At 49.6% G+C, this 27,751-nt stretch overlaps 1 protein-coding gene across 2 annotated transcripts in view; it reads left to right on the forward strand.

Annotated features, from left to right (window-relative positions):
• The first annotated feature begins 5,502 nt into the window (after positions 1 to 5,502).
• The window catches only part of Bean1 (brain expressed associated with NEDD4 1), a 38,040-nt gene continuing 15,791 nt past the window's right edge, over positions 5,503 to 27,751 (forward strand). The window contains exons 1-2 of one of the 2 annotated variants that reach the window (XM_050144451.1): positions 5,503 to 5,887; positions 16,038 to 16,144. In XM_050144451.1, the coding sequence (XP_050000408.1) occupies positions 16,120 to 16,144 (25 nt within the window). In that variant the 5' untranslated portion in view covers positions 5,503 to 5,887; positions 16,038 to 16,119. Of the gene's footprint in view, positions 5,888 to 16,037; positions 16,145 to 27,751 lie in introns of those variants that run through there. The other variant, XM_050144452.1, reaches the window with a different exon arrangement.

The raw sequence follows: 27,751 nt of genomic DNA on the forward strand, positions 1-27,751 counted from the left end.
GAATCTGCACAAAGATAGGGACACAGCGGCCCAGCCCCCAGGACAGGGAACAGCATTGCCCGGCTACCTGAATCGCTTGCCCAGTCACCACACTGCCCAGACAGAAGCTCTGCCCGGCCCCCAGCCCTGCAGATCTCCTTCCAACTTTGGGCTGTTATATAAATAGAGCCACACAGTGTCTGGCTGCTTTCACTAACCACTGTGTGTTCGTTGCCCCTTCTGCAGTCCGTGGCTATCCCACCCTCATGCTTGTGGCTGGATTCTGTCATGTGACTTTACTACAAATTAATCTCCCTTGGGTGGGCAGGAAGATGAAGATGTGGGTTGCACACTGTACCCTGAGTTAGCCCTTAATAGATCCTTAATGCCTCAGTTCATAAGTGGCAATATTATTTTTCTAAACTTTTCCTCTAGAGTCAAATGTAGTCTCTGAAAACTGTGTCTTGCAGCTGATATTATTTTAAATACTGAAAAATTTTTTTTGACTTTTCAAGACAGGGTGTCTCTATGTAGCCCTGGCTGTCTTAGAACTCGCCATGTAGACCAGGCTGTCCACAAACTCACAGAAATTCGCCTCCCTCTGCGCACCGAGGGCTGGGGTTAAAAATCATGTACCACTTCCTCCTGGCTTGAACTCTGTTTTTGTAACTGAAGAGACTTCAGCCCTATGGACCAGCAGACAAAAAAAAAAAAAAAAAAAAAAAAAAAAAACCAACAACAACAAAAACAGAACAGACAAACAAAAACAAATAGGAAGGCTATAAGAAGCATGTTTTTCTTCGCTCTCTCGTGCAAGTAAACACTCAACGTTTGAGCACAGCATTTATTGAGGCTTCACTGCGCATCCGGAACTGTCCTCCACATGGGTTTTATCAGCGGGTGTTACGCCCTTGAAAATTGCTTTGTTTTCAGTCAGTTCCCATGCATTGTCTGGGTTTGTCCTTCATACTTAGGTTTTGTTTATAAACCCTCTGCCGCCATTAATGCCCCATCTTCCCAAAAGCCCACCAAAGCTAATCCAAATCACACTACTCTTCCTTCTTTCTCTGGACCCAAGACCCAAGTTTGTGCAATAAAAGGGAAAAAAGTGGCATAAGACTGACCAATCTGGATAGAATACCAAGCTCACTACTGCAATGGACAAAGGATTAAAGGATCAAAGCCACAGATGTCATACAAATATAAAGTGAACACATGTCTAACATTTTTATTGAACTTACTAGTGAAACAATTGTTAAAGATGAATATATCATTCTTTCTTATATGCAGAACTTAGATTGAAATAGATTTGAAGCCAGCTGTGGTAGCACACACCTGCAACTCCAGCACTTTGGGAGGTGGAGGTAGGAGGATCAGGAGTTCAAGGTCAGGGGCTGGAGAGATGGCTCAGCAGTTGACAGCCTGGATTCAATTCCCAGAACCCACATGAAGGCGCATAACCATGTCTAACTTTAGTCGTAGAGGATCTGATGCCTACACACACAGACATGCATGCAAGCAAAACATTCACATGCATACATTTGAAAAATAATAATTAGTTAATTTTAGAAAGAAGTGCAAGGTCATCCTTGAATGCATACCAAGTTCCAGGCTAGAATAGACTACATGAAATACTATCAAAAAGAAAGAGGAGTGGACAGACAGCTCAGGGGTTGAGTCCTTGCTGCTTTTCCAGAGAACCCAAGTTTGGTTTCTAGCACCTAGGTCAAGAAGCTCACAACTGCTTGCAACTCCAGGTCCAGGGAATCCAGTCCCTTGTCTGGCCTCCTACAGCACCTGCACACAGGTGATATACACAAATACATACACACAAATAAACAATTTAAAAATAAAATCATTTCTCTTCAATGGAAGGAAGAAATGGAGGAAGGGAGAGAGAAAGAAAGGGAGAGAAGAAAGGGAGGGAGGGAAGGAGGGAGGGAGGGACGGACGGACAGACTGACGGACAGACGGATGGACGGATGGACAGACAGACGGATGGACAGACGGACTATTTGGGGTTTGTGGGAGAGAAGGGAGATAGAGACGGCAATGAGGGTAGATATGAGCAGTGTATAACGGCATGTGAAAATGTCATAAAGAAACTAATTGTTTTGGATTATTACTCTAACTTTTTTATTTTCAAAAGATGTTATGCCCTAGTCTTATGGAGACGCCAAAGACTGTGTATTCAGGGACAGCTGTAGCCCCAGCCCCCACGGACCCCACAGATAACTCATTTGAAACGTTTACACCATTGCCTACTCCTAGAACTTGACCATAATACAAAAGCTCGGAAGCCATGGCAGGAACCAAGCCCTAGAGAAACAAATGACAACATTGAATCTAGAGGACACCTGGCTTTTTTTGTCTATTTGTAAAAAGTCTCTTTCCTGGGGCTGCCTACCCAGCAGTACACCACTGGAGAGTCACTAACTGTGGAGGGACTTGATCTCGCCATCTGTGGAGCTGCCCAAGGTCCCAGCACACAGGGCGCCATCCCCCCAAGGAATCTGGATGTTTCCATATTGCCTGAGCTTACTCATTCTGTGTCAGCTGTCACCTCTGTGCTTGTGATTCTAGGAAAGACTTCTCCCTCTCCCCACCACCTCCTGCCGGCCATGAGCCGAGGTCTGCTGCTTCATCAGCCCCTAGTGTCACCAGAACAAGTTCCAGGGCACTGACAAGATCATTTATACAGAAAGAGGAAGATTCTTCACCAAACTGGCAGACGTTTTCTGGTCTCTCTGCCCCTACCCTCAAAGTCAAGGCCATGCAGAGATTCCGGTCCCTTATGATATCATTCAAGACTGGGAAAGCATAGCACCATACGTCTGTAAAAGAGATCTTTAGAAGATGCACCAGATGACTTAAGGAACCTGTTCTGTACAAAATGAAATTACTTTGTGGAAGGGGTCAGCTGCCTGCTAGTGATTAGGGTGGCATGAATATACTGTCACTCTTGGGTAAGTCTTGACAGCCAGTCTTTGGGGTCTGTCCTGAGAAGTCTCCTTAGTTCATTGTATAATGGAATACAACAGACTGATAATTTATAATGGCCAGAAATGCATTTTGCCCATGGTTCTGAAGTCCAAGATCAAGGGCCACACTTCGAGAGGGCCTTCGGGTTGCATCATAGTATGTCTAAAAAGCATCCCATGGGGGAAGAGAAGGAGGGAGAAGAACATCTAAGAAATTCACTCTGAAGATAGCCACTCCCTCGATATCGACACGAATCCCTCAACAACGGCTGGATTATCTCTTGTTGCCCACTTTCCAATCCTGTTGCACTGGGAGTTCCAACACATGGACTCTGGGCATATGTTTACACCTTCCCATTACCACACGAATTCCTGAAGGGCTGGCTCCCCCTCTGCAACCTCCCTACCTGTTTCTTGATGGAGCAGGTGCCAGACATCACTGTTCATCCCTGAGGTCCATGAAGGGCATAGACACACCCACTGACATAAAGGATATTCACAGACATGCACACGCTTACCCATCAGCATGTCCACTGCAGCGCTGTCTACAGGCAGAAAGGGAGAGAAACTAGCTGTCCAGCAATAGAGAAACAAGAAAATAAAACACAAGCCTCCCATACGGGGCTAGGCAGCAATTTATACTGACACAGGAGAGGAAAGAGGCCACACTCAGCAAGCTCGTTCTATTTAAGGATATATGTAGAGTTACACAACTTTTTCTAAAGGAGAAAGAAAATACAGTATTAAAGTGGGTGGTTTTTCTTTCTTCTGTCTCCTTTTTGGTGTTTCCCTTGTGCCCGACTCTAACATGTATTTGTGGATGCGTACAGAGATGGCAGGCACGTGGTCACAATCCAGCTCCTTTTAGCTAGACCCAGTCTCATCAACCCGACTTGAAACGGCTTTGGGGTTTGACGCACAGATCTGTCAGACTGGAGATACTCAAATGATAGGCTGGGGAGTATGAAGCAATGAATTCTTTAGGGCTGTGCCCCTTCACTCAAAGTTAGCCGCACCCACATCCCATACCCCTAAAACACATACACACTTAGGCTTGCCCAAGAGTGACCATTCAACAACTAGAATATGCATCGGCTATGGACCAACTGACGTCTGATGAGAGGGCTATGGTCCATGTTCGGTGCAGTGCGCCACAATGCGGCCAAGGAGTCAGCCTCCAGTCCTGGCTCCCTGGTTCAGTTTACCCTCCTCTTCCCGGCCTTTCATTTCTTCACCCACAAAATAAATAAGATGTTTGTATTTGGACAAAGGGCCCACCCAGGCCTTTTCTTAGACTCCTTCATTTTAACCTCATTGTTCATATTTCAAGCGCCCCCTGCCCCTCCCCCCACGCCCCGCCGGTTCCCATGATAGCCCCAATGAGCTCAGAGGAACCCCTGTAGGTATGAGAAGGGATCGAGGACCCAGGCAAGGAGGCGGAGTCCCAAACGAAGGGTATCTAATCCTGAATCCCCTCATGGAAACAGGAGCCATAGTGCCTAACGGAGCTGAGGTACAAAGTCAGCTGTTTTCTCCTGAAGGCCCGCTCTTAGCCCACCTCCCAGTGGGGCCTGCAGCCGGCTCACTTCTCTTGCACAAGGTCCCCAGGGCTCCTCTGCTTCCCCAAGGTTTTATCATCAATATGTTCAGCTCTTTGTCATCATGTTTTATTTTTGAGAACCGCTTTCCAGCCCGTGGCAGGCGTCACGGTTTCGGGTGTCCTTGCTTCTTTAAACCTCAGCTCCCTCATCAATAAAATGAACCTCTAGAGAGGGTTGGCAACGGCTCAGTGCATAGATTCGCTGGTCAGATTTACCAAGTGCCATCTTGTGCAGACCCCTGGAGTCCCACTCGGACGGAGCAGCCCTTGCGGGACTCTCCCTGGCGGATAAATATCCAAAATACCATAACTGTCGAGCACACCAATATATTTAAGTGTGCAATAAACAGGGACCTTGTGGTAATGATGAAAAGGAAAGGCCTGGGGAGGGGAGGGGATGGGGCATGCCTGAGGCCCCCAAAGTGGTGAATGCAGAGGAGGAGCAGAAACCCAGATCCTTCCCCTGAGCCAGGGATTTTCCAAGGCAGGCTTGCATCTGCCAAGACAGAGGACAGCGGGTGGGCAAGGGGTGAAGAAAATAGGCCTGCTGGTAGCTCAGATTGGAAGCCTTGACCAAGCCTACGTGAAGAGAATTCTAGCAGCTGGGAACTGGCGGCCCTGACAGGCTCCTCTGCTCATCCCAAAGGCCAGCAGGCTGTGTCCCTCCTGCCGCCCCCACCCTCTGTTCTGCCCTTTGCTCTTGTCTCTGTCCAACCTGTCTGGCTGTCCTTCTCTGACATGTGGTTGGTCCACCCTTCTCTACACGTGTCTGTCTGTCCACCCTTCACACATCTGCCCGGCGCACCAGCCTCCCTGCATCCCTGGGCCTCTTCGCCGCCCTGCTCCCGCCCCCCCCCCCACCGCTGTGTGGGTGTCGGGCTGGCTGTGCGCAGAGGGGCGCGGCTCGGCGATCCCACCTCCCCCGCGTCCCCATCTCAGCGATGACCCGGGCCGCGCCGCCGCCGCCGAGCTGAGACCTGGGAGCCGCGCCGCCGCCGAGGACCCAAGAGGGTGACGGTGGCGCGAGCGGCGGCGTGGGGACGGCGACGGGCGGCGAGGCGGGGCTGCGGCAGGGCAGGGCAGGGCCCCGGAGACGGCCGCCAGCGGCTCGTTCGGGGATCGCGGGTGCGGGTCCGCTCGACCCGGCCCCGCCGGTGCGCCCCGCCCCTGCACGCACAGCAGGCCCAGGCGGAGCAGCGCGACGCCCCAGCCTAGCCCGAGCGCCACCGCATCCGAGAGGGAGCCGGAGCCCGAGTGGGACCCGAGCTGGAGCCGAAGCTGGAGCCGGCACTGCGGCGCACGGAACGGAGCGCGGCAGCCAAGCCGAGTAAGGGGCTCGGGGGCACGGGGAGGGCCTCGGAGGGGGTCCCGGCGGCTTAGGCACGCGGCCGGGGACGCGCTGGGCGGCGGGGGACGCGGTCCCAAGCGGAACCTCAGCGCGCGCGGAACTGAGCGGCTTCCCGGGACTCCTGCGGTTCCTGCACCCACAACCCCCCCCCCCCCCCGAGAGGGTCACAGGGACCCGCGCACCCCCTGGGAAATGCAAGGAACCCGAGGTCTCCTGCCTGCCTGAGTATCAAGCGAGTATCCTCCGGGTGGAAGCCCAAGACAGGGTCCCCAGGTCCCGCGCCCTCGGTTTGGAGGGTCGCGGACCAGCCCACTCAGTAAAAGACACACTAGGGTGTACTCTTTCTGGGGTGGGAGAGGAGAAGGACTGAGGTTCTACGGAGTTTGACCCTCTCCCACCACCTTAAGCCAGGAAGTTTGACGTTCCGACGGGCTGCTCACCTGGATCATGCCCCTGATAATGTAGCATCTAGGACAGAAGATGCTTCCTCGCCACCCCTCATCCCCCACCCCCGGCAGACTTTCCCAAGTGCGTCTCTTGGGAAGGACCCGAAACTGAATCGGAGGTGGCGGTTCTGCTGACTGACTGCGCAGCGCTGAGTGGCACGGCCACCCCTCTCCAGATTCCTTCCCAATCTGGGCGATACCCATTCTGTCCCAGCTAACTTCCGCAGCCCTTCCTGGTTGTCCTTCGAGCTCTGCAGTCCAGGAACAGGCCGGTAGTGCCGACCCTGGGCTACTTTCCTCAGCCAGCCACTCCGTTGCCAGCGTGGGCAGCCAAAGCCAGGCTAGGAAGTGGAGCGCACAGTGACATGCCAGAGAAGCAGGGGGCTGCCAGAGTCTTGATTCACCGAGTCCAAGTGCACCTGAGGGCCAACAGAGGGCCCTGTAGGTTCTCCTCAATTGTATGGGCTGCTAACTAGAACTTCACCGAGTGCCTCAGTTTCCCTCTTTGAAAAGTACGCACGATTCTGTTAGTGGACTGTGTAGAAACTTTAGGACCATAAAACACTCTTGGCTGATTCCCTAGCTGTGTGATCTTAGGCAAGACCCTTGGCTTCTCTGAGCTTCCGTTTCCCACATCTGAAACGTTATGGAAGATGAATCCAGATCATGAGATGATTCTTCTGAGGCGCCTGACAATTTATCTAGTACTTAACTGCTTTTGGTCACAGGTGTCATTTTCTGAGGCAAAGTGAGTTTCCCTGATGTGAGGGAACATGACGCCGTCCTCCTTCCTGCCCTCTAAGAAAGCCTTTGGCTCCCTGGGGGCCTGCTGAAGTCTCCTTTAGCCCCCCTTTCTCAGGCACTTGCTGGCATCCTCTGCCTGCCCAGACCCTCTCTCTATGCCTCTGTCCGGGTTGTAAACGGCTCACTGACTACAACGGGTGTTCTGCCCTTTTTCCTTTGGCTGGTACTTGCTGCCCCAGGCTGAGATACCCCCACACGATTGTTCATACCCTGTATAAAGGAGTCTGCACACACCTTGGTCCACTCTGGTGTGGGTGAAGGGAGGATTGTCTTCCATGGGGTGGTTTAGGTGAGCCACGGTGATGTTCCAACGGGTAACAAGAAGCCCAGTGAGTGGGACAGCGAGGTTACCATGAGTCAGAAGGGTACCCTCTGTGATGATTTCTTATTGACTATGATGTGTCTGTTCTGGCCGGGAGGTCACAGGGCCATGATAACTCTAATAAAGGAATTGGAGCTGGTGACAGACAGCATGGTTTGAACTTAAAAGCTGCCCTATTATCTGAATAGGATCTCCCTGAATCTGGGGAGCTGGAGCCTTAGGCCCAGAGCAGGCCAGTCAGATGCCCATGGCTTAGGGAAAATAGGAGCATCCATGGTGGGGGGACAGGCATGGAGGGTGTAGGGGGGCAGGAGCATTGGTGGAAAGAAAGCAGAGGACACCCATGTCCCTGCCACCTAGAACTGGAATGAAATTGGAAAATGTTCCCACCTGTTGCGGAACAGAATGGCTGCCTCCTTGGGGTTCTTCTCTCCAGAAGTCCCTCTCTCCTTCCCTTGTAGTCACCCCTATCCCTCCCCCACTCACTCACTGGGGTGCCCCATTCTTTGCATCTTCCGTAACCCTCTCCCCTCCTCTTCCCGAATTAGGTTTGTTCTTCTGCTCCACTCAGTATTTGGAGCACAGCTGATAGGGAACGTGATGGGGATGTGGGATGATCATGGGTCTCTGGCAGTAATCAGCTGGACGCCCTCAGAGGACATCACTGCCACTCGGAACCCTAGTCACAAAAGTGTGCCAAGCATGGGCCAGGGCACAGGAAGGTCCTAATCAGCTCACGGCTTCCTAAAAGGGAAACTGAGGCCAGGGAGGCCTGCCCCTTGGCTAGTGAGCACAAGACAGAGTTGTGGCTGTGAGCACCGCTCTTGGAGCGAGAAGCATCGTTTGTGGCATTTGGTTCTGGGCAGGTGGCCTCCCGTTCACAGCCTCAGTGTTGTGAACATGGAGTGACTATTGATTGCACGCCTGTCGTGCCCGTTGTGAAGACTAAAGAAGTAACACATGGGAGGCCCGTGGCTGCATCCATCCAGTGGCCCTGGGCCAGGGGCCCTGCCATGACTGTGCTGGGAACACCCCTCACGCTTGGTTTTGTAAGCACAAGCACACATCCTCTTTGGTTTCAGACACCAGCATTCTGGTAGAGTGGAGGCATCCTGTAAGCATCCCGCTGTGTCAGTAGAGAAGCCCGAGTCTCTGGAAGGGTAAGGACGGGAGCTAGGTATAGAATACTTACACCATCACTGTGACTCATCCTAATTTTCCCCGAGTTCGTGAAATTGATAATTAGCACACTTTAACTCCGGCGGCATGCAATCCGTTATCAAGATGATCCCTCTATGGAGATCTTTGATCATTTTGTGGCTGAGAGCTGAAAATGAAGGTGCTTACGCTAAGCCCGTGGCTATCACATTTTTAGACTCTCCTTCTACTCGAACAATTATCAAACTCATTGAGTCCCGCTGACATAAAAGAGCAGTCTCCCGCTCCTTCTCTCCACCTCTGCAGTTTTCCCTGCAGCATTTATCACCTCCGGCATCCATAGCCCTTATGGGTCTATTGCCTTCCCCCCAGCGATAACACTCACTGTGTCTCTCCTGAGACTAGAACGGCACTCAACGTCGCGTCTGCTCTGCAAAAAATCATAAGGTTCTTACAAAACAGAGGTCTGCTGTTTTTATTATTCTTGCCAAGTGTTCAGATTGATTCAAAACAAAATGTTACAGTATGGGAGGCACCGTTCCCTCAAATATTCGGCAAACATGACTTGCTTCCGGAGCTGGAAGAGATGGCTCAGTAGTTAGGAGCGCTTGTTGCTGTTCTGGCAGAAGACCAGAATTTGGTTCCCAGCACCCACACAGAGTGGCCCAGAGGCACCTCTAAACTCAGCTTGATGAGATCTCATGCCCTCTTCTGACCTCCAAGGCACACGCGTGTGCACACGTGAGCGTACGTGCACACACAGGCACACAGGAAAGAAGAGATCCTTTTAAAAAGACTTGCTTAAGTATCAGGGATAATTTGATGACCGTTAAAAGGAATGAAGATCACAGGGCCTGGTGATGTGAACTGTAATCCCAACCACTCTGGAGGCCGACAGAAGGGAATCATGGGCTCCTGGCAACTCTGGGCTACGGAGTGAGTTCAGTGCCAACCTGGGTGATGTAGTGATAAAAATAAAAAGTGCTTAAAGACTCTGAGGGTTTTGATGATGCAGCCCTGGAGTAGAGTGCTTGAGTCACGTATACAAGACCCTGAGATCAAGCCCCATGCCACAAGAAAAGATTAGTTTTCAAACATCTTAATGAACCCTCTTATCCGTAAATTAGATGGTGAACTAACTTAAAAAAGAGAGATCGGTCATAAAGGAAAAAGTTCAAAGGCAAATTAGTTTTAGCCATTTTCAATGGACTGGCATTGACTTTTTTATCCAGTTATTTTCTACCACAAAAGGTTCTTTGCTGAACCTTCGTTTTGATGATTCTTCAGATTATAAAATCAATATGTTTCACTGTAGAAAATTTCAGATACCATAAAAAATATAAAATACATGAAAAACTCTCCTTAATCCCTCCAGTGTATTCTATTTCCACCCTAATCTTTTGCTGTGTGTGAACGTTTTCACTAGAATTTTCTTCTACAAAATAAGGATCATGCACAGTTCTATAACCTGTTGGGGTTTTCCTAGAATAATCAGAATTCTTTTTACATCTAACATCATACTGAGAGTCTATATGTTATTAAATTTTTTAAACATTATTTTGTAGCTACATAATATTCCACTGTAACTGTGTACCATAATTTGATCAGTCTGTCTCTTCTTATTGGTGGCCACATTGGGATTATGTCATATTTTATTATTAAAATTAACGTCTGCCTGGGTCTCTTCTGATGTCACCAAGCCCTGAATCGGGCTTCAGTATACTCTTGGGCAGGACCAGACCAGCTTGCAGATAGCCATGTTCATGAAGGGCATCAGACATCTATGGTTTGGCCACAAGGGTGGAATTTGACCCAATAGAGCAGTGGTTCTCAACCTGTGGATCATGGTCCCTTTAGAAAACCTATGTCTCCAAAAATATTTACATTATGATCCATAACAGTAGCAAAATTACAGTAGCAACAAAAATAATTTCATGACTGGGGTTGCTATAACATGAGGTATATTAAAGGGTCTCAGCACTAGAAAGTTGGCACCCCATTGCTATAGAGGGACAATTCTGGTAAATTAGGGCGAGTAGAGATCAAAAAATCTCCAGGCAGATCTTAACCAATCCAGTACAGACCATGTGTGACCAGATGTTGTCCGGGGAAACAGAGGTGCTCCCACACCCTATGTCTAATAACATCGGAACTCAGGCACCTGCCAGCAAGCTTCAAGTGGCCATTGTCTCCTCCCACTCTTCCTCACCCCACTCCTGGAGTTCATTCTCCTGCCTTTAACCCCAGGATAAACAGTGTGTGACTTCGGGGTACTCACTGAGGTGTGAACATCCTCATTGAGGAAGTCCCCAACTGGGTCCCCTTCCTGTGACAGGACTAAGTGCTGTTGCTGATGTTACCCCTGCTGGGGTAAGCTGGATAGCGCTCTTGCAAGAACAGCGCACCTAACCAAGTCCAGGAAGGTTTCTCACTGCCTTCCTTCTCTGAGTGATCGCACGCCCACCCACAGATCCAGGGAACAAAGCCCTATAAGATGGCATCATTCATTCACTCCGTAGTCACCGTGCACTTCCTGTGGCTCGGGCTGGGTGCTAGGTTATCTATGACACTGACACCTACAGTCTGCAGTTGCCCCCGCTACACCTGAGCAAACGCAGAGCCGTGATCACCTCCTCCCCTTTCACACCGTCTTATCTCGGATCCACACGTCTGTCAAACTCACCTGCACGTTCCCACCCAGAGTATTTGAGTGCTCTGCTCTGAGCAGCTAGAGTCTCCTCCCCTAGGGATCCACCCAGCCTGCTGACTGCTATCTCTGCTCGCTTTATCCAAATGCACAGCGCCCCACCTGCACAGCTGTCTCTGCTCTGTCTCCCCCCTATCATCTAGCGCGCATGCCCATTGTAACTCCGCCTTTAGCAGGAGAGGTGTGTTATGGACACAGACCGTCAAAGAATGGCTCCATCTGCAACTCCCAAGACCTGGTACACATGGAAGAGGCCTCTCACCCATCACTTGGTGTTCAGGGTCACCCTAAGCCCAGAGAGATCTTCCAGAAACAATAAAAGCTGACCCTGCGGCTGCCCAGCTATGAATCTTCCTAGGACCCCACTTTGGGCAAGGTGTCTCCCCCCTTACCAGGCCCCTTTCTGCTTCTGTATCTCAGAACTCATCTATAAAGTTGAGGTTCATACTGAGGACCTGATAGGCCGACAGCATGGGACAGCAGTGGACAATGTGTCGTGTCACGTGACCTCCGTAATGTGGCTCGAGCCCCAGCCCATCCCAAAACCCTTCCCTGTCTGCTGTCCTCTTACATGTGGCTCCTAGATCCAGCTCCAGTCTTGGTACTGAGTCTCCCCTGGAACTATTTCCCAGTAGATCCCACACCCTCCTTTCTCCAGGTCTGAGTGTCCCACAAGCCCAGAGTAGAGGTATGCCAGGGGCAGGAACATAAAGAGATATGCAAATGTTGTGATCTAGCCACACACCATTCAGTCACATCAAAGCCTGGAGTGCCGCCTGCCCACCTTCTCTTGCATCCGCAGCCAGACAATCCAGTCAGAGACTGAATCACAGTGGGGGGAAAAGCTGAGTCTCTGGTGCTGGGCCCAGAGAGAGGCAGGCGGGGTCATTGTGACCTCGGATGGGCCCATGCTCGCCAGGACAGGTGGGGTGCAGTCCCCACAGGCCGAAACCCATGGTCTCAGCCCACCTGAGCCTGGCTTGGTCAGCTGCCCTCATCATCATGTCACGGCTGTGTTCACATGCAGGGACCTGGGTGGGTACTTGTTCACACGACACCTCTCATCCAGCCCCTTTCTCCCGGGGACGACAACAGAGTTTTGCCCAAACAGAGTGTCTGATGGGCCAGGCAGTGGTTTTCCCATGGGTCTCTTGGAGATCCTCTAGTAGGTAGAGGGAAGAGAAAATAGATTGGGAGGTTGAGCATCTTGCTGCTTCTTTAGAGTCCAAAGAATCCCTCTTGAAAGCCAGGGATCTATAGATGAGGAATACAGTGCTTGCCTGTCATGCATGGGGCCCTAGGTGTGGTTGCACACATCTGTAACTCAGCGTTCAAAACGCTGAAGCAGGAGGGTCTTGAGTTCAAGGACAGCATGGGCTACTTATGAGACCTGAACTTAAAAAAGAAAAACAAAAAAAAAGTAAATTTTAAATGATTTGAGGGGGACCCCTTGCAAGCCCGGAAGGGGTACATGCTGGGAAAGGGCATTCAGCAGCTATGTGTAAAGTGTTAGCTGTGGTCCACAGTGCAGGGCTGGCATGGTGGCCCTGGCTGTGACAAACATCGGTGTCAATATAGGCAACAGGATACGTGGAGATGATCGGCTCCGCACGGTGAAGGCCTGCCTCTTGGCATGAATAGTATGACTTGAAAACTGTCTCTACATAGTAGCATATGCTGGTATCAGGCTAAGGCTGGCTTACCCCAACAGTACAGATACTTTTGAAAATGTCCTCTAAACTGGGCCCCAAGCGAGGGTGCAGAGACCCTGCTGCCCTTCCATGCTCCCCAGATGCTGTATCTAGGATCATTTAGAACTGGATTCAAGGATGTTCACAAGCTGGGGAAGAGCCCCCATTGTTACCAATCTGTCACCAGCAGTCAAGGAAGCTTCAGGAAGAGATCCTAAAAGCTGGCATGTGATGGCCTGCGTGCACAGCTCTCCTGGCTCTCTTTTCTGTGACCTTGAGCAAGCAACCACCTCAAGCCTCCATTTTCTCATCTGCAAAACTGAAATGGTTTTCCTCATCCCAAAGACGCTGTCCCAATAGGGCAGGGGACTCTAAGTGGCACTTAGCAAGTATTTGGTTAATGTGAACCACATGTGTAGAGCCCACTGTCCCCAAAGACTCCCACATAGGACTGTCTGCTTAAGCCACTGACCGCATGTAATACAGGATTTATTAGGCCCTGGACTGTAAGACACCCACCCTCCCCACACCCCAAGACTCACCAGCCTTCACCTCAGTCTCCAGGTTCAGAGGAAATGGTGGCCCCAGAGAATCCTCTCAGAGAGGCAGCACCCTAAGGGGAGCCCCTCAAGAGAAGGTGACCTGCACCTCTCTATGGTATCTGGTGTCCCCAAGATCAGCACTACAGAAAATACCTTCAGTACGCACTTATTAAACCCCAATATTATGTCAGTGCACCAGAGAGTCAGGAAGACCCCAGGGCTGTGGGTGCTAGAGAGAAGAGCTGGACATTTTCCTAAAGGTGTCGGGGAGCTGTGGAAGGGGCTCGGGTGAGGGATTGATGCGTCCATTCCTCCTTTAAAAGAGATTTCTCAAGGACTGGAGAAATGGCTCAGTAGATAACAGGCTTTCTCTGTAAGCATGAGGACCTGAGTTAGACTCCCAGCACCCACGTTTAAAAAGAAAAAAAGCCAGAAGTGGCCATGTATGCCTATAACCCCAAAGCCTATGACCCCAAAGCTGGGGGCGGGGATGGAGATAGGATTTCCAGGGCCTGTTGGCCCCAGGTTCGGTAAGAAACTATGTTATAAGGGAACAAGGTAAGGAATGTAGAGCAGGACACCTGATGTCTTCTTCTGGCCTTCACACACATGTAATCTGCAAATGCAAAGGCCACAGGCCTGAAAGTTCTTCTTTAATCTCCTAGTGTGTAACTGGTGCTCTAAGCAGCCTGGGAGCTCAAACTCCTACCCTCCCTCCCCAGGTCAGAACTCTCTCTTGGTTTTTATGGAGACCAAGAGTGGATGTCAGGCCAGCCTAGGGCTCACACTGGGAAAGCTGAACAATGTTGAGGGGTGAGTGGCAAGTCACTACTTACAGAGGTGCCCCCAGGTCATCTGCATTGCTCCTGCTCACACAGAGAACAGAGAGAGCACCGTGAGGCCTGTCACACACAGCTGCTCCTGAAGCATCGCCAAGCTTATCCCTGCTATCCCAGGAAGGATATGAGGTTCAGGAAGGTGACGCGCTTTGGCCAGAGTCAATGCCAGGAAGTGCTGCATTGACCTTAGTCTTAAGGGATCAGGGAGAAGAGCAGGGCAGTGCAGAGGCAGTTCCTTGTTCACTTACTAAACAGAAAGGCCCGTGTTTCCACGCAGTATGCGTAGCCAATGGGCTCCATCCAAACTCTGTACCTGTTTGGAACAGAAAACACCTGTGGAAAGGGCTCCTAGCTGAGGCAAGACTGAGAACCTCTGCGTCTGACTCTCACAGGTAAATTCTGGCCACATGATGCAACCCTCAGTGTCCCCGAGGAAAGGGTTAGGCTGTTTCCCCTCGACTCAACACTCATGGTCCTAATCACTCCCAAAAGTCCATTTTAGGGGCTGGAGAGATGGCTCAGAAGTTAATAGCACTGACGGCTCTTCTAGAAGTCCCAAGTTCAGTTCTCAGTATCTGTATGCCCACAACTGTCTGTAACCCTAGTTCAGGGGATTCAAAGTCCTCTTCTGGCCTCTAAGAGTGGCAGGCACACAAGTAGGCAAGCAAAATGTCCTTCCACAGAAATAAAAATAAAATTCTTAAAGCACATTTTAGTTTCCAAAGTCAAGTGTGCCTCTTGATAAATAAAAGCCCACACTATGTCCTTTGGGGACACACAGGGAGGGATTGAGTGGGTTCAAACCTTCAGTGGCCTGAGAGGACATTGCTCTGAAAACGGTTCCCCTTGTAAAGGAGTGTTGAAGTGGCCTGGCATGGCCGAGCTGCCCTGAAAATCCAGGTGTCACACAGAGTTCATGTGGAGCTAGGTTGGGGTAGGGAAAGGAAATGACTTTTCCTTTTATTTGTTTTTCTGATTGGTAATCTAATGTATTAGGTGCCTTCCAAAAGGATGTGCTGGCTGACTGGGGGCATGAGCAAAAAACAGACCTGGAGGCTCACTCCAGCCTGTAATTGGCAGCTGGGTGATCTTAGCCAAGCTACAAGACCTCTCTGAGCCTCGATTTCCTTATGGAGAAAATGAGGAGGAAAAGAGCAATCTGGCTCTTAGGGCAAAGTCACAATACAGTCTGAGCTAGGAGGCAGGGAGCACCCTCCCAGTGCCAGCCAGGAAGCCTCGAGCAGGCTTCTCTCTCCTCTGCATGTTTCTCCTATGAAATGAGGACTTTGGACCAGTCGTTAAGGATCCTGACAGCCCTAAGGCACTCAGGATGCTATAGTCTATGGAGGATGTGGAAGCAGCAAGTCTTCACAGTAGAACTCCATGGCATCACTCTCCCACTCCAGGGTCTCCCAAAAGAGAGATCCACCCTTTACACATCACTGTGACCCCAACACCCAATCACCCCACTCCTGCACCCACACCCCACACCTTGTAGCCAGGAATCCCAGACGAGGAGCATGTTCCTAAGTCCCACCCCACCTAGTGATATAAGTACACAGCCTGTAGACATGGGGGTGCTCTAGGCACCCTATCACCTGCCTGTTTGTGTCTCCACAGGTGAGTGGAGGGGCTGTCCCCTCAAGAAGTCCGAGCTGTGCTCGAGGGCAGGCTGGCTCCGCTGTTCTGCTCCAAGGATTACATGTCCTTCAAACGCCCTTGCCCCTGTAAGTCTCTTCCTTGTCCATCACTGTTGGGTCTAAGCTGCTGCAGAACTAGAGGGTGGAGTTGTAAAGTTGGCATTGGGATGGTTGACCAAGGTACTGAGGGGAGTCTGAGCAGGGCTAGTGTAGAGAGACTTGGGAGTTTGGGTGTGGAGGCGAAGCACAGGTCACCCCAACAGCCACAGTGGGCTCCCTGGAAACTGAAAATCACACTTTGTCCTGTTCCCAGGATGTGGCTCAGGGTCCGTCTGAAGCACAGTGGTGTGTTCTCCTCAATCCACAAGGTCATGGCCAAGCAGCTGTAGGCAGTGTTGGCTGAGACGTGCTAGAAACACCTTCTTAGGGCCTTTGTTGTGATGGTGTGATAGGGTGTGTGGTTTCCATAGCAAGCAAAAGGCTTAATTTCTTCCTACACTTAAATACCCACAAACAACGCTTTCTGGATTTGGGTCCTACAGAACAGTTCCTTGGGGCTGACTGCCCTAAGGAAATTCACCCCGTAGCTCTCACCAGAAAGTTCCCCCTGACTGAAGAAAACGCATGACTTTGCCTTTAAGAGTCTTCTCGTGACTCCCCAATGTGAAGAGTCCATTGGTAGACCTGTTAGAACCCAAGACAACAGTCTCCATAGACTCTCCGGTTTGGCCTCCACCCTCTCAGGCGACCTTCATGGCTCCGCAGCAGAGCCTGCTTTCTCTCATCACACACCTGAGCTCCTCAAACCAGCATCACTTGTCCTTTGGGGAGCATGCCTAACTGCCTATCCCTTGTTGAGAAGTCATGGCTGTGTGTTGAGGTGACATCAGAAGTTTCCCATCTGACACCTTGGTGTCCACTTGGTGTCCACGCTCACTCACACCTTAGTGTCCACGCTCACTCCATGACTTGGCAGGCCTTAGAGAGAGGTGAGGTGTCATATGGGGTCACATGCCCCCTCTTTTGAACACCTCTCCTTCAGTCTGGAGCTGCTCCGTGTGGTGAGAAACCTGGCAGCGACCACCATGCCTTTCTTAGCTCATGTAATGACCCTGCCAGGTTGTGTAGAAAACCTAGAAAACTCGGAGTAGGCGACAGTTTGTTCCTGTTCACATCTCCGTACCCTGGCCCCTGCGGTATAGAAACACAACCCATGGAAGGAAAACGAAGCCCAAAAGTCTCCCGAAGAAAGCAGCTAAAATGGCCTTAAACCAGCCCTGAAATCAGATCTGCCAGCACCTGTGGACACTGGGGATGTGGCATGCTTCTCTGGCCTTCTGGGAGTGGGGCAGACATCAGCCATAAAGGGCTGAGCTGTAGATCTGTTGCCTCCCAATCTCGTGTCACCTTCTGATACCTGGGCTCCTCTCTGCCCCTTGTGGGCACTCCCAGCAGCTCTCAGCAGCAGCTCTGTTGGGAAGCTGAGAAGTCTGAGGCGGAGAGGCAACAAGAACAAGACGGAGGACAGGGGAGCCAGGCCAGGGAAGCCCACAAGCTCTCCGGCCATATAGCCAGAAGAGGAAAGTGAGTTCCTCTGCTTGGAGTCGTCTGTGAGCCTTTCCCAGCCCCAGAGGCCTTGCCTGGAGCTCTGAATGTGGAAGAGGAAGACTAGGGGTAGGGGAATCGGTCCTCATCTGGCCCCTGCTGGGCAGAACAGCCCAGGACTCCCTGGGGACCCAGGCTCTAAGCACAGATGCCACACAGCCTCTTCATTGTCATCTAGCAGATGGCAGCACCATGTAGCTCCCTGTGTGGTGGGGGCAGGCTGCTCTCCTATGGCCTCTGGGGACAGATCTGAAAGAGCTGATTTTGGGGACAGTGGGGGGTGGGGGGGACTGGAGAATAAACAGGTAGCAAAACAAAAAGAAGGACTAGACATGCCCCACAATCTATGGAGAAGTCATGTAGTCACACTCCTGTCAAGTTCGTGACGGCCATCCAAGGCCTGGCCAGAATCACAGCCTTGCAAGGCCCCTGCCCTATGCTCACGGTCACCCTTGAGGCGAGGACAGTATTGGGCTAGAGTGTGCGCGCATCCTAGAGCTGTTGTTTGCCAGCTGTGTGAGCCAGGGCAAACTTCTCATCTTCCCAAACCCTCAGTTTGCTCATCTATGAAATGGATACAGTGAAGTCTTACAGTTCGCTGCTCAGATTTGAGGGGCTGCAGGGTGGGCTGAGCTTGGTATCAGGCCCTGAGAAGATACTAAAGAAGCCATCCCTCTGCCTACCGCAGTGTTATTAGTGGCATCTTTAATAATAGAGATGGGAAAACAGAAGGTGGAATTCTAGGGGCAAATCTGGAATTTGGACCATGAGTTAGCTAGCTGTCTGTTGCTATGACAAAATACCAGAGGTCATTAATTTAGAAGGAGGGCAATATTAGTTGGCTCATAGTTTGGAGGTTTCAGTCCATGGTCGTTGGAAATGATGCTTTGGGGCCTGTGATGAGGCCGAACATCATAGCAAAAAAGCATGTGGGAGAAGAAGCCTGCTTGCCTCACGACAGCAAGGAAACACTTGGATTATATCCTCTCCAAGGGCGTATCCCAGGTGGCCTAACTTCCTTCTGCAAGGCCCCTCCTCTTAAGGGCTTTACCACTTCGCATCAACATTTGGGCCTTTGGGAGACACTCACAGTACAGTGGTTCTTTGCCTGTTGTCATAGTTACCTCTGCCGCTATCAACATAAGGGAGGATTTGAGGGCAAGAAGAGGAAATAATGGAGCACACTCAATAGTCCGCTGTTGCTGTGTCCAGAGCAGACAGCACTAATCAATCATGGCACTCTTTCCCAGTGAGCCTGAAAGCAAACTCAGTCACCCTAAATGCATGCTGGTACCACCCAAAGATCTTTTTCCATCTGCTTGATGAAGCAAAGAACCAGTTGTTTATCTCTGGGCCTCAGTTTCCTCACCTATAAAATGGGAGTTCATAAAAGTATGCCTGTCACCTGGGTGATGGTGGCACACATCTTTAATTCCAGCACTTGGGAGGCAGAGGCAGGTGGATCTCTGTGAGTTCAAGGCCAACTTGGTCTACAAGAGTTAGTTCCAGGATAAGCTCCAAAGATACAGAGAAACCCTGTCTTGAAACACCAAAATAAATAAATAAATAAATAAATAAATAGGTATGCATGTCAGAGGGCTGCCATGAGGACCCAAAGAGGTGGCTTGGAAAACCCTTATAAGGTCTTAGGATCCATATTTCCTGTGGCCTCATCACTTTCTTGAAGAAGTTGTACAAAGAAGGGTTACAGTGCCCATTCCACACACAAGGACACTGAGGCCTAAAGAGGTAAAATAATTCACCAAGGTGCTACAGCCAGTGGAAGGCTTGTGCTTGTAACCCTACCACTGGGGAGGTAGAGACAAGAAAACCCCTGGAGTTTGCTGGCCAGCCAATGAATGGACTCCAAGTTGAGGGAGACACCTTACCTCAAAAAATTAGAAAGGGACAGAAGAGACACCCAGGGTTCACCTCTGGCATCTGCACACGTGTGCACGCACTCATGTGGGCATAAGCATTGTGTGTATTTATTTATAATGTATTGGGATGGTGTGGAGCAAATACAGCTGGATGAGGTGGCAGATGAAGAATGAGTTAAGAAGACCATGCTAGGGCTGGAGAGATGGCTTAGCAGTTTTGAGCACTTATTGCCCTTAGAGAGGGCTAAAGTTCATTTCCCTGCACCCGCACGATGACCACCAACTGAAAGTCCAACTCCAAGGGATGCCATGGCCTACGCTGGTCTCCACAGGCATGTGGTGTGCAGATACATGCAGGCAAACCACTCGTACACATAAAACTGTCAACCAATATAAACATTGCTAGAGGCGATTTGGGGAGACTGGGTCATGCAGGTGTCTTGCGGAAGAGAGCTCTGAGTGGGAGAATTCAGAGCGGGAGCAGGTATGGCCTGTTCCGGCACAGAAAGGACCGTGGGCTAGAAGAAAAGACTCACTAGTGGCAGTGTGTGGTGCTGAGCATGTGGAAGAACGGGTCTGCCGTTTACTGAGCCGAGGGAACTCCTGGAACAGACGGTGAACGGGCTGAGGCAGACTTGAAGGTCCACTGTGTCTGAGATGTTACATAGACACCAGGGTGAAGATGTGGGCAGACAGCTAGACATATGAGCCTGGAGTTCAGGGGTGAGTCTGGAGCTGGAGCTGTAAATTGGGGAGCTGTCTGTGTATGGGTGCTGCTCAGTGTGGAGACGCTGGGTGAGGTCACTGGCAGGACAAGCGTGGGGCGGTGGGGAAGAGAAGGAACTCAAGAGTGAGACTCGCATGGCTGGTGGGTACCATGATGTCCACATCTCATGGTCTTGCCAAGGGAAGTATGATCCCTGGTGTCGTCACCCAGAGCCAGGTTCGTGGAGAGGATGGTGTGCTCTCCAGCCAGATGAGTAAGCACACTGCTGTTCCTCTGCCAAGGGCTCCCATGTGTTAGCCACCCTGGCGCTCGGCTCTGCCTCCGCTGGAACTGTGCCCAGGACTCGGGAGAGGCTGGTTGTCCTCTGGGAAACCACCGCAGAAATGAGCAGCCTGTCTGCTTCAGAAACAAGACAGCCGGTCCTGCTGGGGAAAACCACCTGCCCAGAGGCCCTCGGTCCCTTCTGAATCTCCAAACCATCAGCTTCTAGTGGCTTCCCTCTAAACCCATCCCTCTTCCTTGAAACTTGAGGGCACCTCTCTCTGCAGGGTTTGCAAAATTCATCCTGTACGCCCCTCACCCCCACCGCTCACTCCTCGCCTCTCACCCCTCAGCCCTCACCTAGCCTCCTGGCCCTGCATCCCTGGATGGCAGGAAAGGGTCTCCAGCATGAAAGGGTCAAAAGGTAGAGTTTGAAAGTAGGTGTGCTCAATAAGATTGATTCTTTCCTGACCCTTAATCCCACAGTCATAGCCTGACCAACACTCAGACTTCCCCGCAGAGACTCTCACTCCCTTCCCAGCCACCCCAGCTTAGCACAGTGACTGTCCTTCAGTTTTGACAGGTTGCCATCAGGAGTTTCCCCCACACCCTGCCCCATCAGATGTGAACCAATTCCCCTAGACCTGTAATGTAGGCTGGATAAAAGCCCTCTGCAGGACCTGTTCCTTCTGGGGCTCTGCCCCAATCCCCCTCTCACCCCAGCTGGATCAGGTCACAGAGCATCTGAGTGGCTGCCACTTCAGTGTCCTGCCTGCACTTTCCTTAAGTGCAACTGCCACACAAAGTGAGAAAGTGCCCCAGGAGAGTCTCCAACTCTGATTGCAGGATAAGAAGACCAGACTCCTTTGAAAGAGAGACCGTGACAGAGCTGCTTCAAAGGACAAAGGTTGTCAGAGCAAGATCCCTGCCCTCACGCCTCATACACACACACACACACACACACACACACACACACACACACACACACCATCCTCACTTAAGAGGCTGGGGACAGTCAGAGAAGCAATTTTGTCTACTTCTTACAGCCAAGAGGATAATTATATGTTTTTCCTTGGGTTCACCTTCTTATTTAGCTTCTTTAGGTTCACCAGTTATAGACTCTGTGACCTTTATTTATGGCTAGAAACCAATTATGAATGAGTACATCCCATGTTCCTCTTTTTGGGTCTGGGTTACCTCACTCAGGATAGTGTTTTCTATTTCCATCCATTTGCATGCAAAATTCGAGAAGTCATTGTTTTTTACCGCAGCGTAGTACTCTAATGTGTATATATTCCACACTTTCTTCATCCATTCTTCCATTGGAGGGCATCTAGGTTGTTTCCAGGTTCTGGCTATTACAAATAATGCTGCTATGAACATAGTTGAACAAATGCTTTTGTCATATGATAGGGCATCTCTTGGGTATATTCCCAAGAGTGGTATTGCTGGGTCCAGGGGTAGGTTGATCCCGAATTTCCTGAGAAACGGGTTTTATCTGGTGTTGGTGACATTTCAGATTTCAGCAAACACATGTATAATAACATTTAGGACAGCCCTCGCCAAATAATTTAAGCTTTTTCAGAAATTTCCCACTTTTCAAGGTAAAGAGGGTTCCCCGATACTTTAAAATATGTACAGTGATGCTGACATTTTAAGGACATAGGAGGACGTGTGGCCATTACACATGCATAGGCTGTCAATAGCACGCTGTCAACCGTGGGGACAGTGGTGTTGTGGAGGAGTGAGCTGACCGATTATACCTGCAGTCGTGACGCACTGGCCTGTCTGCCGAGCGTAAAATCCAATTATCTACAACAACTTGACTATCGGGGACCCAGACAGTACGTAATTTACAACTGAATACGAAGCTTCAGGAACCTGGCAGGTGTTCTTTAAATATAAATTCGACTGAGCGTTAAGTGAGAACCCCAGACTTCAGTAGAAGGGGAGGCAAGCACCGTAAATGTTTAGCTGTCATTCCCATACCAGGTTTTATTCTGTCTTTGCTCCTGAACTGGGATTTAAGAAATGAAAGGCCCAGCTGTACACAATGTCTTCTCACCAATGCCACGGGTACCGCAAGTTGATAAAGCACATTCGGAACAAAGGGACGGACAGCGCCTTCCCTCTCTCCTGCTGTGCAAAGACCGAAGACCAAACAAGGGTCTGTCGGTCAGTTTAAGTTATTAACCAGGAGCGTGCCTTTGCACTGCAGGGGTAGGGTCCAAAGGCAACACGGTCAGCCCTGAGACAGGTAACGGGAGGTGCCAGAGGCACCGAGGGTGTGAGCCATCATCCAGAGACTCTCTGGGTAAACAGCACCCACTTCCTGTCAGCTGCGGTGAAGGACTGCATGTTTCCGTCTGAAAAGATTCCTGTGGGGCTTTTTGCTTATCATTTGGAGAAAGGCTGTCTTGGGTTGTCTCAGCGAACAGGAGGCCTAGGCTTTCAAATTCGTTTTCCCGTCTGCTCACAGATGTGTTCGCTGTTAGCGCTGCTTGACATTGAGCCGCTGTCCTGGGCGGCGTGACTAATCGCTTGTGTGTCAGCGGAGAACAAGCCGGTTAGGGTGGAAAGCTAATCATGGAGGAAGGGCGATTCTGTGAAGAGGAGGAGAAGGATTGTTTTGTGTCCCGAGATCTATTAACCAGTACATAGACAGCTCAGAGAGCTGGTCTCCAGGGTCCTGAGGGCACACTGTGAATGATGGGGTGCATTAGCGAAGTCTTTCTTCAGCATCTCTGTCCATTTTAGATGTGACCCTGACCCTGTTCACATCTCAGTGCCCAGGCAATCCTTCAACCCCCTCACCATCCCGCCCCTCCCACTCTGCAGCCCAAACGCCCATCAGAGTTCTTTATCTCAATACAGACCCGCTGTGCGGTTCAGTGGTTAGAACCTTTTGTGTCCTACTTAAAGGGTCTAAAGCCGTGAAGCTCTTCATGGATCTCTTCATCTTCAAGTGTTTTATGATTCACATTTATCTTTGTTTGGTTTTGCTGCAGTTGCTGTTGTTGTTTAGAGACAGGGGTTTCCTGCGTAGCCCTGAGTGTTCTGGAACTCACTCTGTAGACCAGGCTGGCCTCGAACTCAGAGATCCACCGGCCTCTGCCTCCAGAGCGCTGGGATTAAAGGTGTGTACCACCGTTCCTGATAACCATTCACATTTAGAGCTGCATCTAGGAAATATCTTTAGGGTTTTAAGGTTTAATTTTATATTTTGGGCACCTGTTATGAGCCAAGCATCCTATAAGTCAATGTGTGTTGATTAGCTTATATATCAGAGGACACTGCTCCAATTTTACAAATGAGGCAAGAGGTTCAAAAAGTTTAGTGGTCACCACTGGCCAGAGGCAGGATTTGAACCCATGACTTTTGATTTCGCTCTGTTACTTGGGCTGGCCTAGTTCTCTTCCTACTAATAATAAAATACCTTAGATTATATATATTACACTGCTAGCCTGTGTGTAGTCCCTGAGGGAACTTCTGTGGATACTCCGCAGAGGCAGACAAATACCTTCTGAGTTCAAGGCCATCCTGGTCTACAGAGCAAGTTCCAGGACAGCCAGGGCTCCACGGAGAAACCCTGTCTTGAAAAATAAAACAACAACAACAAAAAAAAAAAAAATCATGCGAATGACTTGCTTGGTATTTCTTCTCCTGTTCTTTTATTTTCTTTCACCTGTTTGCTTTCTGCATCTAACTAAAATGCATTTCTTGTGGTCGGTGTATAGTTGACCTTGCCTTTTTATTTACTCTGGAGCTCTCTGTTGCTTAAGTAACTGATTCACCCATATGTTTTTACAAAAACAAACTAATAAAAACATAGATGACGGACTAGCAAAAGGGCATTTTAATGTGTGTTTTCCTTTTGTCTCATGACTCTTTTGTCCTTGTGTTCCTCCTGTACCTCTTTCCAATGAAGTAAACATATTTAATTTACTGGTTGTAGTCTTCTGGGATTTAAAAAAAAATCTATTAGTAATTGCTCTGAGGGTTGTGCATGTGTCTCTGTATCACAGTCTATTTCAGAGTAGTAGTAACTCAATCCAGCATAATAGGGAAACTTTGACCTAATGCCTCTTTCCCCATTTTTGTGCTTTTATTCGCATATTTGCTGCATCCGTATGTGATGTGAAAATATCAAAATAGAATTAAAGTTTAAGGATTATACAACCTTGTGTCTTTTAAAGGAGCTAGAGGGAGGTGTGAGGGGCCTGAAGGGATGGTTCAGCAGTTTAGGGCACTTGCAAAGGTCTGGTTCAGTTCCCAGTGCTCACAGCAGGTGGTTCACAAGTACCTGTGAGCTGCAGGGGACCCAGTGCCGTCTTCTGGCTTCTATGGGCACCCACATCTGCAGACACATACATACACATCAATAAATTGTTGCAAAAAGAGTAAATGAGAAAGAATATACTTCTGAACCCTAACTTTGCATTTCCTCCTTCCTGCGGGATCAAGCTAGCCCTTACTAAAGCTAGCACCTTTCCCTCAGCTTTAGTGTCTCTTGCACACCAAGCCTGCCGGCAGCCAGGCCTCTTGCTTTTGCTTGTCTGGAAGTTCTTTTATTTGTTTCAGTTTCGAGGGAGTTTCGCTAATACAGTGCTCTTATTTAGCGGTTAGCTTGACTGTGCCATCCACTGCCTCGGTGCTCCATGGTTTCTTATTAGCCCTTCACTACTAACTGGTCTCCCCTGTATGAGCTTTCTCTGTCCTTGGCCTTCAGTAGTGTGTCTGATGTGCTGAGGTGGGGATCTCTCTTTGTGTTTATTCTACTTGAGATTTGCTGAGTTTCTTGTCTGTGTAGAGTAGGTTGCCAAATTGGGGGAAATTTGATATAAGTTTCTGAGGCTCTGTTCATTCTCTCTCTCTCTCTCTCTCCTTCCCTCCCTCCCCTCTCTCTCCCTCCCTCCCCTCCCTCTCTTTCCTTCCCCCTCCTTTCCCCTCCCTCCTCCCCCACCTCTGTTCACATTGGATGACATTATGTTGATTTGTTTTCAAGTTTACCAGTTCTTTGGCACTTGAAATCTGATGTTGAGTTCCTCTAATGGTTTCTTAGCATTGTCTTTCCAGTTCTATTTGTTAAACAAACAAACAAACAGAAAACAAGGTTTCATGTATCCCTGGTAGGCTTTGAACTAGCTGAGTGTCCTAGTTAGCCTTCCCTGTCAACTTGACACAACCTCAAACCACCTGAGCAGGGAGTTCTAACTGAGGGAAATACTCAGATCAGGTTGGCCTATGGATTTATCTGTGGGAGGTTGCATTGTTAATTGATGTAGGAGGACCCAGCCCACTGTGGGCAGCACCATTCCCTTGGCAAGTAGTCCTGGGCTGTATAAGACAGCAAGCTAAGTGTGAGCTTGTAAGTAAGCGAACAGCATTCCTCTGGTCTCTACTTCGGGTTCTTTCCTGAGTTCCTACCCTGACCTCCCTCAATAAACTGTCACCTTTCACCTGAAGCGAACCACTTCCGCCCTAAGCTGCTTTTGATCAGAGTGTTTTATCCCAGCAATAGGAAGGAACCTACAACAGCAAGGATGACGTCAAACTCCTGGTTGTCCTGGCTTGGACTCCCCCGTGCTGGGATTGCAGGTGTGCGTGGCCCTGCCTGGCTCCACCAAGTTCTCTACGGTGGTTTGCCAAGATTCTCTGCTCCTTGGAGCTTTGCGATCATACTTTCCTTAGCTCTTTAAACATAACTTCTTTGCTGACTTACCCGTGTTTATAATTGCTTTAAAGTTTTGTCTGTCCAGTCTGATATCTGAGGATGCACACAGACAGCTTTTATTGACAGCTGCTCTCTGTTATTTTTATTTCATATTTTCTGACTATAACTCATATTTTCCTGTTTCTTTTTGTGCGTGTGTTGAGCATTGAACATTTTAGATAATATAGTAACTATGCCATAGGAGCTGTGGTTTGTCCGGTTGTTTAGGGTGTGGTTTGAACTAAGGCTGTAAAAATCTGTCTCTACTACAACATACAGTTGCTCATGTTTCTACTTGGATTTTTTTTCTTTCTTGGCTGTAGTTTTAAGATGTCTTTCCTTATAGTTGACTGGTGTCTGCATGGCTCAGTGTGAACAGTCACAGGTTGTTCTCAAAGGCTTCCCGATAGTAAAGCCTACTCACCTTCTCTGCTGATGGCTTTGCAGTGTGAGGCCTAGGGAAAACACTGACTTCTCAGGGAGCTTATTTATCTCTTTTCGTAGAAGTAAAGGCTGCATCAGGCAAAGAGATCCAGGCTCTACTCTACTGCATCCCAGGCAGAAGCCAACCCCAGGAAATCTGGAGGGTCTCTCAGGGTGTGGTGTTTTGAATAGGTATGACACTCATAGACTCATGTGTTCGAATGCTTGGCCGATAGGGAGTGGCACTGTTGGGAGGTGTGGCCTCATTGGAGTAGTGTGCCCTCCTTGGAGATAATGTGTCACTGTGGAGGTAGGCTTTGAGGTCTAATATGCTCAAGCTACACCCAGCGGAGGACTCGGTTCACCTCCTGTTGCCTGTGGATCAAGATGTAGAACTCTCAGCTCCTTTCTGAGTGCCGTGTCTGCCTGCCTGCTGCTATAATAATGGACTAAACTTCTGACATTGTAAGCCGACCTCAATTGTTTTCCTTTGTAAGAGTTGCTGTGGTCATGGTGTCTCTTTACAGCAATAAAAACCCTAAGACATGGGCCATTGAAGCTTACTCGTTACCAGCTAGCCCACTAACCCATTTTCATCACACTCAGGGCCACAACTCGAGGCTCGTGACACAGCTAGCCCTGTTTATTCACTGCTGTGACCACTGCTTAACTAACAGCATCCTAAGTAAATTATACTCTCTTTTATTCACAGTAACAGGGAAGCTGCCAGCGTTCACATCCTGTGCCATTCAGGCTGACAGAGATGGTGAGGAACTGTGGGAAGCAATTCCAGTCAAGCACTCCACTGAATTCCACTGTTCTTTGCTCAGATAGGACTGAAATGGTGTCCTTAGAGTTGTGGCCAGCCTTTGCGGTTGCATTTATGGAGTGTTTATATAAATCTACTTACATGGTCTTGTGCAATTCACAGAAACACCTTCAAACATAATTACCTTATCTGAGAGATGAGGACAGCCAACGTCACTAACCAAGGGTTTTAATGACTGCATTTACCACCTGCAGGACTTCCTCTCACTAAAGCTTTTGAACCTTTTAATTTTGGGTGGTGGTGGGTGTAGGCAATG

The sequence above is a fragment of the Alexandromys fortis genome, unplaced genomic scaffold, assembly GCF_014885135.2.
Source record: "Alexandromys fortis isolate MF-2015 unplaced genomic scaffold, M_Fortis_MF-2015_v1.1 scaffold_1, whole genome shotgun sequence".
Lineage (NCBI taxonomy): Eukaryota > Metazoa > Chordata > Mammalia > Rodentia > Cricetidae > Alexandromys > Alexandromys fortis.